General features: G+C 40.7%; 1 protein-coding gene across 2 annotated transcripts in view; it reads right to left on the bottom strand.

Annotated features, from left to right (window-relative positions):
- Positions 1-12,505, bottom strand: part of TXLNB (taxilin beta) — a 43,537-nt gene that overhangs the window by 8,781 nt on the left and 22,251 nt on the right. For both annotated transcript variants that reach the window (XM_040627855.1, XM_040627856.1), the window contains exons 7-8: positions 8,984-9,058; positions 2,715-2,807 (exon numbers count right to left, since the gene is read on the bottom strand). In XM_040627855.1, the coding sequence (XP_040483789.1) occupies positions 2,715-2,807; positions 8,984-9,058 (168 nt within the window). The remainder of the gene's footprint in view (positions 1-2,714; positions 2,808-8,983; positions 9,059-12,505) is intronic.

The raw sequence follows: 12,505 nt of genomic DNA on the forward strand, positions 1-12,505 counted from the left end.
CTGAATGCTGCCCCTCAGGGACACACTCTGAGAAGAGTGAATACTCTCTCCCTACTGTGTGCCCAGGTGCTCTTCACATTGCCATTTCCACATTGTCTATCCTGGGTTTTTTGACTGCATCTCTCCAGCCAAGACTGCTGACCTTTAAAACTCCAGGCTTTAAGACCCACTGGTTGCAAGAACGCACAAAATTCAGCCCCTCTCATTTTCCAAGCCAATGGCTTTAGGGAAATGTTCTTATTGTGCTTTCCCCTGTGTGTTCCCCTTTCTATCTTTCTCATCCTTCTCCATGACCACCCTCCACTCCACAGCAGCTGTGATCTGTTTCTCTCCTGAACCACGGCTCTGAACTTCCTACCTTTTCTGATGTGGCCTGTCCACTCCCTTTAGTTGTGGAGTTCATTCTGTCAGTCTTCAGGTCAATTTCCGGTGTATTTGAGGATGATTTGATAGTTATCTAGTTGTGTTTGTGGGATAAGGGCGAGCCTTCTGTCAGTCTTCAGGTCAATTTCTGTGGTGTTTAGGCTGATTTGATAATTATCCAGTTGTGTTTGTGGGATGAGGTGAGCCTAGCGTTCTCCTACTCCAACACCATCTTCCTGCTCCCTCTGTCTTCACATTTGTAGAATGTGGTGGGATTCATAGAATGGGATTACATGCATTATTCATTTCATCCTTGAAACAGTCCCATAAGGAACGTTCTGTTTGTACCTCCACTTTATCACTGGGGAAACTGAGGCTCAGAGAGGTGGAAAAATATTCAGATGAGTTAGCAGAAGAGTGGGACTAGAGTTATTTCATTCCATTTAATGCAACATATGCAGAGTGTCTGCTGGTTACCAGTAAGGAGCTGGGTGTAGAGGATATAGAAGTTAATAAAATGCAGCCCATCTTTTTTGAACCTGAAACTGTTTGTTGGATCTCTGCTCTGCTTGGATGAAGTGAAGGTCAGATATGTAATCAGGTGCAGTTTCTCTGGATGAACCCACCTGGGCACTTTCTGCTTTGTGCCATGATGTCTGAGGCTGTGAATGCTTGGAGGCCAGAGGCTGGGCCCAGGTTGTCAGCCCCTGGGCTCAATAGAGAAGCTAGATAAGCCTTGAATGGTTTTTAATTTTGATCATTTCTTAACCAAGTTAGTAGTTTAGAAACTTTTTAAAGTCATCAACCTCTTTAAGAATTTGATAAAATCTATGGAACCACACTCAGAGAAATGTAGTATGCACATCAATTTTGTGTGTGTGTGTGTACTGATTCTCAGGGTGGCTTTTAAAGTCTTTAAATAAATCCCAGATTAAAAATTCCTGTTCTAGTATTTATTTAAAATAAGTAAATACAGTTTTCTGCTCTAATATTTATTCTAAACGCTATAGTGAAAAAAGATTTTTGAAAAATGGATAGATCCAGGATGCCCGGGTGGCTCAGTCAGTTAAGCATCTGCCTTGGCCTCAGGTCATGATCCTGGGGTCTTGCGATCAAGTCCCACATCAGACTCCCTGCTCAGTGGGGAGCCTGCTTCTCCCTCTGTCTGCTACTCTTGCTGGTTGTGCTCTCACTTTCTCTTTCTCTCGGACAAATAAATACACAAATAAATAAAAAAAAAAGAAAAAAGAAAAATGATCTGTCCTGGAGTGGGAAAGCTAACAAATGTTGACCTATTTATGTATGTTCACTGAATGGTGAAATTAATCATATAATTTTAAGAAAATGTTTTTTAAAAAATTTATTAATTTTAGAGAGTAAGCAAGCGAGAGAGCATGAGCAGAGGGAGAGGGAGAAGCAGACTCTCTGCTCAGCAGGGAGCCTGATGCAGGACTCAATCCCAGGACCCTGGGATCATGACCTGAGCTGAAGGCAGATGCTTAATCGACTGAGCCACCCAGGCGCCCCAAGAAAATGTTTTTAAAAGGACATTTTGTGCACTTAAAAAAGGTTGATGCCAATGCATGTTAAGAAACACAATTCTGGTGCTGATTTTATTTTGGGAAAATATTGGATTGAATAAAATTTAGTCATTATGCCCAATAATAATATATAGCACCTCATATTTGTAAAAGAGTATAAGAAAGTTTAAAACCCTTTAAAATACATTAATTTATTTGAACTTCACAATCTTGTGAAGTAGGCAAGGGAAATGGTATCTTAATGTCAGATAAGAAAAATAAAGTTAGAGGGAAGTTAAGCGGACCGGCCGGTGCTACTTGAGGAGAGGCAGCACACCCAGCACTTGGATTTAGGCTTCCTTCTCATTCCAGACTCTGCCAATTATAACATACTACCTATATTCTCTTCTAAGAAGGAATGTATGAAATGGTTTTTCTACTCTAAAATTCTACTCTTGGATGTTTGTATGAAAGTTGTTTTTTCAATCTTTAAAAATTAGTTTTTAAAAAAATTTCAGTATAAACAATTTAATGTTAAATTGCTGGCTTTTTTTTTTTTTTTTTTTTTTTTAGCTCTCCATGGGCTAGAAAAAGAAAATATTCTTTCTCAGAGTGAAATGTATCCTAGTGTTTTTGAACTCTTCCTGAGATTAATTCACCAGATACTTAGCATAAAAAAAAATACAGTCTAAATCTCATTTGCATGTATAAATGTTTCATTGCTTCATGAAAAGCACTGAAGTATCTTAATGAGAGAAAAATGAACTCAAAGGAGAATTGCCTGTCAAAATAGAAAATGTCAGGATTTTGTGGAGGATAAGTAATACTCACTTTATCCATTTCCTGTTTGAAAGTGGCAAACACCTCATTGCTTTTTGTTAGTGTGTTCTGGAACTCTTCAAACCTTCCAGAGTAGAGAGTCAGCTGTAAATAGGGGAAAGAATGGTTCTATTTTAGGGCTGCTTTCAGAATGCTTCCAGAACAAAACAGCATGTCATTGTTCATTATTTGAGAAGGAAAATGACTTAAAGGAATTCTCAATACAATGTTAGTAGTATGTTCATTTCTTTTATTTACTATGAGATCAACCTAAGTCAGTGAGTATAACTGAAGTACATCTTTAAAGCAAAATGAAATAAAAACATGTGTCATCGCCATTTCATTATATCATAACTTTTACCAACAAACTTTTATTGAGCGTTGAACGTATGCACTGACTCCATGTACGAAAGCATTTAACACATGACTACTGTTTTTGAGAGACTCGCGCTCCTGATAGGAAGATAATCTCAAAGACAACTTGATTGTGGGACAGTGAATGCAAAGTGCCAAGTCCATTAAGTATAGTGCCAGTCAGAGAAGGAAGTGAGCATGGCAGGTGATCATGTGAGTCATGTTTTTGTGGAGAAGGCTAGGTTTGCACTGGGTAATGAAGGGAGTGAGAATGTAGACTAATGAAAAGAAGTGGTAGGAAAAGCGGACCAAACATGGGCGGCTGCCATTACACAGCTTGTGCCACACTGAGCAGCTGCCATTTACATTTTAGTCAAGTTGGTTTTGTATGTTTATGAATACAGTGTTCTAGCCAATAGCAATTAGATGTCCCTTTCCATCAAAATCAGTGTATTATTACCAATTTTCTACAGATGGAAAGGATGATTCTTGAGGAAGGAATGCCATTTCTAATGTGCATGCAGTATAAAACATCATATGGGTTAGTATTGGCAAGTGTGTGGCTCACCAGGGGAGAAGTGCCTTGTACCTCTATCTAATCCTTATTCCAAGGCTTGCATTTGGGGTGGGAATAAAGGAGGGCAAGGAAGGAGAGTGCGTTGCTAGTGACAGTAATGCAATAATAAAATCTTGCTTTTGAAAATGATTTTAGAATGGCATGCTTTGAGTGAGTGGAGATTTAATATGGGTGATACATGTTAGTAAAGCCTGCATTTTCAAACGCGTATTTGTACTGTTGAATGGCTGGAGCAGCTCCAACTCCTCAAATGGGCTCCAGATGACTAGCTGGTGGTACCTGTGACACTGTCATTTTGAAAGCAGAGAAAAACTACTGACTGGAAGCCAGTAGATTAGAGAATTCTCAGTCTTGGGGTGAGAGGTAGAGAGAGTATGGCATTCAACCCCCAAAACGCAGAGAATCTGCTTATCTAGAATGGCTTATTCTCAAATATTTTAGAATAGCAGAGATTTTACCACAGTAAACAAGAACAATGAAATGATAACATAAAACGTTTCCACAGGATAGATTTTCCAAAGAAAAGTCAAACAGCTGACTGTCATCTTGAAATCACACCTTAGCTTCATGAATATGTGACAGGGCAACTCTGGTGGCCTAAAATTTGTTTCTCATGATTCCTTGGCACAGAGATTAAAGAAGACTGAGTAAAGGAGCATCAGGGAAGTCATGGCCAGGAAAGTACCCCAGGCTTTTACACACACACACACACACACACACACAGTGCGTAAGATAATCCTTACTCATGAACTCATTATGTGCAACACACTCTTGACCTATCCTATTTCATTGTTTCATTTTTTCTCCCCAAAGTACTGGCTGGGATCCACTGAATTGATTTCAGGGCCCATGAGTGGGTCAAGCCCCTTAATCCCAGGATACGCTTCTATGGGACAAGCTACCTAGACTGCACATGATCTAGTGGTCTAGAGTGGGAACAGCTACTCGGGGCTGAGCCTCTTCACCTTCTATCACAAAATCCGTTCATTTGCATTCTGGGTCACATCTGTTAAGCTTCTTTTTCTGACTTTCTCTCGTTTCTTTTCCATGCTTCTAGTAATTTCTGCAGTTAGAGGACGGGGGCAGATACTCTGGTCTCCTGAGCAGGTCCTCCCAAACACGCTTTTGCAGCCCTGGAGTCACAGGCTGCCGACCGGAGGAGCAGGAATGGGCGCATGCGCCATCTCCCAGGCACGGTCTTGTCAGTTTCAGCAGGGGCAACCTCACCCAGCTCGCTCAGCTTCTGCCCTTTCTTTGGGCAGAATGCTCTTTCGGGTGTATACGTTGGGCAGATTTTGTTTCCCTTCCGCATGTTTTCTTGTGGCATGGAGAAGGCAGACACGCCCAGAGTGCCAGGAAGCGGTGTCTCATTTCATTACCACTTCGCCTGGCCTTTTTCTAGCGACCGTTTTTTTCTTCCCTCAACTTTTTTTCTTTCTTTTTAATTAGGGTAAATACATGTAATATAAGATTTACCATCTCAACTATTTAAAGTGCACAGTTCAGTATCGTTAACTCTATTCACGTTGTTGTGTAACTGATCTCCAGAACTATTTCATCTTGCAAAACTGAAACTCGACACCCATGAAACAGTTAACTCCCCATTTCCCTTCTAGAACTGTTTTTCATACTCAGCTTTTCTTCCTATTTGACCTCTTTGTTGTAGGTGGCAAAATCTGTGTGGATTATACTTTTCTCAGGTAACCAACTCTAGCAGTCTTTACTTATACTAACTAAAAATGGGCACTTCCTGTTTACTTCATGCATATTTGCTTGGTAGTACATTCCTTCTCACTAGTATGCTGATGTGATGCATGTTTGGTTTCATGTGTCATATCCCTGCTTTTATTTTGGTATTTCAGAGAAGCATGGAAGGGATATCCAGAGGTCACCCACAGTACTCCTGCCAGAGGCAGAGATAGAAGCAAAATATTCTAGGGTCAGTAATAACAACAATTGCCCCAACATTTTCACTTTTAAGTGGGTGAGCAACACACACGTTCTTTTAATGGAGCACAGAATTTCAATTTCAAACATTCATAGCACATAGGAAACAGAAGCGTGTCCAGGAATTGTCTTAGCAAACTTGTGAGATTTGGTGTGGGAACAAGTCCAATTATAATAGTAGTTGCAGAGTTATCTCCTCTCATCCTCTATACAGAAGGTGAGAACCTCTAGGTTTAAAGGCTATGATTACTGTCTTTAACATTGTATTCGATGATCTTTCCCCTTGGGCTGTAGTTTTGTGGCCACATGGCTGCGTTGTTAGTCTTGCTGACTTTCCACATCTACCATCTTCATCTGTATCGATCCAATGAATACTCTATTTGTAGTGACAGTTGTATCCCATTGATCATTTCTGACATTTACTCTGTTGCCTTGGTTTGTATAATTGAGAGCCAGACATCTCTCCCTAAGTGAAAACCATGCCCCATACTGGCAAGCTCTTGTCGTACGGATGAAAGTGACTTCGTCTAGTAAAATACAATCTGTCCTTGTTATTTTCCTTGCTCAGACCATAGAAATGGGGACTTAAGACCTCTGCCTCCTACCACCCCACTCCTTTAAAGAAACTAAAAACCAAAGGAAGTGTTCAAGGGCTACACACACTAACCTGTGGTAGATTTTGTTTCTCAAGGTTTAAAGGTTTTAAAAATATGATGTTGCTACTTTTCAAGAGGAACTTTAAACATGATTACACATAGGGCTTGGGGGCCTTTATAGTCTTCTTGAAGATTAAGTTATTATTGGAGTTTTGAAGAGTGCCTTGAAGACAAGAGACAGACAAGGAAGGGTCCTTGCAGAGAGCCCCGCACGATGGAAAACAAAGCAGTGGAGGAGAGGGCAAGGTTAACCTAGCTTAGGGCCACACGGCTTCAACTCTGGAGTTCTCTGCATTCAAGAACTGGAGCTGGACAGGGTCTGGAGATCATCTTCTCCGGGAGTTCTTCAACTTTTTTGCAACTAAAGACTCCTTTTGTCTCATACATCCCTATGTAGATCCTCACCTATGAAATAATAGTTGTATTAGCTTATACACTAATTGTTAGCATTTTTATTAATATTGTTATCACTAGATTGTGAATTTATGCAGGGATTTTTGATTCTCTTATTGATTAGTATATCTCCAACACCTGGAACCTTGCCTAGCACTGAGTGAGTGCTCAATAAATATTGGTTGAATTAATTATTCTTCTTATGGGCCAGACATGGAGCTAAGTGCTTTGCATGCATAACTTGAAAACAAAATGCATATGTTATATATTCATTAACTCATTTTCCTTTTATAAACTTAACCAAACACGTGAATAATTGCCATCCATAGCTGCTGAGGGAGAGCTGATAAAATGTCAAAAACAACTATATCTTAGATAATAGCTGCCGCCTCATATGCTGTTATGTTTTGGAAATACTGAAAAGTGATGAGCCTCTTAGAGGTCGGAGAACTCCAGCTTGGGATCACTGATGCATTACAGTACTCTTATTTTACAGACAAAGAAATTTAGGTGTAGGGAGGTTCAGATGAATCGCACAGGGTCAGACAAATTCTGAGCAGAAGAGCCAGGACTCTGGCCTTGGTCCCTGGACTCAGTCCAGTATTGAGGGATGAGCGAGGAACATGGGCAAGTCTAAAACCCCTGGTAGAAGCTTTTTTGAATTTGAGGGGGTATTGGTGGGATATTGGATCACACCATTACATTTTATTCCACAAGTCTTTAAGGGCCTAGATTCTGATGCCAGCCTCTCTAGCCCAGAGTCTAATGGTATTAACCTACCCTTCTCAAGTTCATTATCACCGTGTAGTATAGAGGAGTAGAGATTGCTTGTCACAAATGATATGAAGAAGGAATATCTTCAAATATTGCCTATTGTACCCCTCAAAGCTCTGTGCTGCGAATGGGGCAAAGACGGAGCCAGGAGCCCTGCCCTGATTCTCTGGACTGTCTCCAAGACTGTAAGGTCACACCTCCTCTCCTCCTGCCAGCCTCTGGTTAGAGAGCAGCCACTGCCTACCACCTACCCCACAACCATGATGTGGTGGCTCTGTGACGACCTAGAGGATGATCTTGAGTTGTAACTCTAGAGTTTAGTCTTTTAACTCTGGATCCTTTGATTTTATGAACAGTAAGAAACATCATGCTTCAAATTCCTATATAATTAGTATTTAAAAATGATTTTGACGGGTTATTTTATATTACTGAGGGAAAATAATTATCATTGCATTCAGTTCACACATTGGAAAAGTCTGCTTTAGGAAGTTTAGATATGAAAATGTTACCTGTGTTTTTGTCTGCAGTGATAGGATTGGTGATTTTAAGTTTCTTATTTTTCTTATTTGCCTCTTTAAAAATGAACAAGTTCAGTGAACACTTGTTCATTTTTAAAGAGGCAAATAAGAAAAACTGAAACTTGTTCATTCATGTAAGGACCAAGTTTTTTGGTTTTGTTTTTTGTCATGAATAAGCATATAGCAGTCCGCACATGAACATTTACAAGTGAATTACCCAAATCTGAAATTAACACTGCCCAGCTTGGAAGGCTTGTGATTCCCTCACCTTCTGTGAGTTTATTTGCTCTCTGTGACTTATAGTCCTTGTAGCACTGGGACTCCTAGCAGGGGAGCCACCGCCCCTCTATAGCTCAGTCCCCGGACGCCTCACCTGGAACACAGCAGGGAATGTTTGTCAGAAGGGGCAGAGCCCCAAGGGCATGGGAAAGATGGATAGAGGTATCTGTTGCCTGAGGCTTTATTCTTGAACCTGAGATATGAATTATTGCAGTCTCAGAACATACATGACATCGCAAAGCCAATCAAAATTGTTCCCTACTTGTCCGTCGTTTCTAGTCATTAACCACTGACAAGGCCAACGTCTGGTAGCATGAAAACTTTGGCACTGACTTTATTTTTCTAATTTCCTTTTGTTATAAATAACATCAAGCAAGCAAAGATATTCTAGGTGGTGCATTTGATCAGTTCACATTTTATTCTTATTTTAGTAGGGAAATGGGAGGAGAGTGAGGGGACGTATTTATGAATAGATAGGCAGGAACCCGGACACCAGCTCATTCTGATTGGCCATTTCAGGGCCCTCATGGTTATGTCAGCAAACCTTCTGACTGGATGTTGTTGTTGTTGTGGAGCATTTATTTTTCTTAGATATAATATTGTGCTTTTCTTTTTATTTTAAAATAACAAATAGGAAGTTAGTGTTCATTTCTAACTCCTGTACCCCCTGCCCCTGCCACACATAAGGCCTGGTGCAGACTAACTTTGGTTCACAGGCTTTTTACCTAGGAACAGTGAGGAGAGCGCGCCCCACGCATTGTTGTCCGCGGTCCCCTCAGTCACCTGAGCCTGCAGGACTGTCTCTTGTTCCTTCAGCACTTTGGCCTGAAGTTTCCACTCTGCTGCCTGGTTCAGCAACTGTGAGGAGAGAGAATGCATGGAAAGACTGTCAAATTGCCCTTTACGTCACCATTTGAGGATAATTTGTGTATAAAACTTAATGACTTGCTAACTAACCCTCTTCAGTAACTTTTCGGGAAATTTGCTAAGTATCTAGGAAAGCTAAGAAAACAGCTAAACAGTTGAATTCTCCACTAAAAATTTGTGGTTCTAATGGATAAAAAAGAGAAAAAAAAAATCTGCAACTCAAGCATGAATCACACAAAATTTAACCTCCCACCAAATTCTGGAACGTTGTCTAACAATCCTGCTCAATCATCATTCAGCCTCTGCTTGAACATTTCCAGAACACCCCCATCTGGTTCATTGTTGTGAGCAGCTGTCCCTTTATAGTAAACTCAAAGTTATTCTCCTAGACAATGGTTCTCACCATCGCATGATCAGAATCTGCTAGGGAGCATGTTAAAATGCAGATCCCTCTCAAAGAATGTAAACTAGGAAGTACAGGGTGTGATTAAATTCTATAGTGAGAGCAAATCCCCAAGACGGTTTGGAGGTTGGTATTCTATGGATTAAATTTTGAGAAACACTGGGTTAGAAACTTGACCTATTATTCCAAATCTTATAGAAGATTTACCCAATAAGTCTTATCCCTCTTCCAAATACAACCAAGGCCCTCATATCAAAGATAGTCAGAACTGGGAGCTGGTAAGTTAAATTGAAAACATTGTTCTAGGCATAAAAATGACACACACATACGTAAAACATGTTATTTTGGGGGCGTCTGGGTGGCTCAGTCAGTTAAGCGCCTGACTCTTGATTTTGGCCCGGATCATGATCTCAGGGTCATGAGATGGAGCCCCTGCCTTGGGCTCTGTACTCAGCTGGGAGTCTGCTTCCTCCTTCTCCCTCTTCCTCTGCCCTTCCCCCAGTCTGTGAGCGCATGCACGCACGCACACGCGTGATCTCTCTCTCTCCAATACATACATATATACATACATAAATCTTTATAAAAATAATAAAACATGTTATTTTAACTTAAGATGTATGTTTATTTCTTGGTTTTGATAGAGGGCTTTGCTCTTTGTTTTGGGTATGGGTCTTCTGGTGGGAGTTCAGAGGAGCTTTTTGTTGTTTGTTTTTATAAAAATTATTTCCATGATGGACCACATAAGATTTATAATTTTTTTTTTTTACATTTTAAACAATAGTACTAGAACCTGCAGACCTAAACATATTTGCGAAGAAGCTTGATTGGATAATTCTCTGGAGTTGTACAGCTTTCTCCTAGTCTTTTACAGCTACTCCCTTCTAACTTGACAATTGTTTTGTGCTATTTGCCTACATTTAGTCTTTCAAAGCATAGTTTTCGTAGAAACAACTCTTTCTTTTCACACTTACATTTCATCAGTTTCTGTGTCATTCTGTTGGTTTTCATAATATAAAAGCAAGGGTGACTGAAAGAAAAGGTTTGGGAGCAAAGAGCTCTTTCTTGGTCAGTGCCATCTTACTTAACTTGGGAACCCATGTGTAGACACTCAAGTGGCTGTGTAGCCACAGGATTCAACATGCAGTGGGCATCTTTAGTGTGTTTACAGAGAGAATGGTGGACATCATGGATTAGTCTGGTTAGTCAATTAGGTGGCCATCAGTTTAAGAAGTTTCTAGTATATTTGAAGATAGGCTGATTTATATTTTCTTTTTCTTTGTTCCTGTTTTAAAAAATGTCCACTTTTTGTAATCAGAACAAAAAACAATAAAGTCATCATTTTAAAAAACTTGGAGGCATCTTCTTTTGTATTCAAGTTTATCTTTGTCACATGGCTCAACCTTTCCATTTGTAAAATGGGTTATATCTGTTCCTCTATGCCTCCCAGTGAGCAGTGAAGGTTAATTGTTGTAGGAGTGCAATCAGCTCATCCCATGGAGGGCTGAGGCAGCTGTGGAGTATAAGACCTGTAGGCTGCCCTCTGGCCATCTGAGCCCCTGCTTCACTGAGCAGGCTGAGGAGCCCAGTGGTGATGGGTGGTTCCCTGACAGAGAGGGAGGAAGGTGGCTGCCTGTTCTGCTTGGGATAAAGGAGCCCTCCAGCTCTGACTTGATATTTCACCACTTTCAGTAAGGAGCATCACAGCTGGAACCTGGGTAGGTGGCCAGCTTTGAAGAACTGAGGGCGCTACTTTTTTTGGACTCAAATCTGCTGCTTTGCTAAACCAGGGTAGGAAAATAGGGCAGCACGCTAGTTTCTTGCTAAGGCTGGGTCACCTCAAAACTGCCCCTACTCTTTGAAATGAAGCTCTGCCTAGTTATTCATTTGTCATGTCTCATGTTCTATATCAAAGGTACTGCTATCCTGAGGGGAGCATAGTTTGCCTAAGAGGATAATTATGCCAACAGTGGAGTATCAATGTTCTTGGATTCTGAATAATAATTAAATGCTTTGTTTCTTATTTTGAGAGCTAGGTTGTAGATGGATTTAACAACTTAATCTTTTTTATTAAGAGCCCATGGGCTTCTGATTTGAGATCATCCAATGTCCATCAGGATATGTTCTCCAAAATTCGTCCTTTCCTTGCCATGTTTGAAAACAAAAGTTATTATTAAATTACTATTCTAACAAATTAAAGTGATTCTAGTCTGATTTTAGGTAATTGCAGAGTTCATGATCAACTGTTAAATGGCCAAATTTGAATGATTGGTCCACTGATTGCGTTTTAAATCTCTCTCCCCAGCAACAGATGCACACTTTGACTCATACCTCTGAAGCACACCTTTGAGTGTGACACACAAACACAGAGCTTAGCCTTTGGAGACAGACACACTGGAGATGTGACGTGTTGGAAGTGGGACCAACACGTCTTGCTCACTTAGCAGCGTGTGACCTTAAGTCGCAGATCTTCTATGAGCCTCAGTTCTTGCATCTGGAGAATGGCCCTGCAGCTGTTTTCGGAATGTTTGGGGTTAACGAGATGTCATTAAAAGCCACCACTCAGTTTCTTAAACCCCAAACTCAGAAATCATCCCTGACTTTTCCCTTTTCCCTTTCCTCACTGTCACCATCTTCAGTTCAGAGCACTGACTGTTGGTTTTGCACTGAAAATGTAACTTCTATCCATGTCCACCTCCCCTTGTCCACTGTCATGTCCCCAACCCAAGCCGCCATCATGCCTCCTCCAGATTGCTGCAGTAGGCACCTTGTCCCTCTTCAGTTCATTTTCCACCCAGGAGCCAAATTCATCTGTCAAAGATGCAAGGCAGATCATGTCACTTCCTTAGCTAAAACTGCCCAGACTTTCTCAGTATGTTTAGGATAAAATCCAAACTACTTTCCAAGTCTACAAAGCTATGCAGTTTGGTCCCTGGTCACCCTGTCTACAATAGCCCCCTCCTTCTGCCCCTTTTCAGTTCCTCCTCATTTCTCTAGGAGCTCCGATTATTACCTGGAATTTTCCTTCTTTGTTTGCT

This window comes from Ursus maritimus, unplaced genomic scaffold (assembly GCF_017311325.1).
Source record: "Ursus maritimus isolate PB19 unplaced genomic scaffold, ASM1731132v1 scaffold_13, whole genome shotgun sequence".
NCBI lineage: Eukaryota > Metazoa > Chordata > Mammalia > Carnivora > Ursidae > Ursus > Ursus maritimus.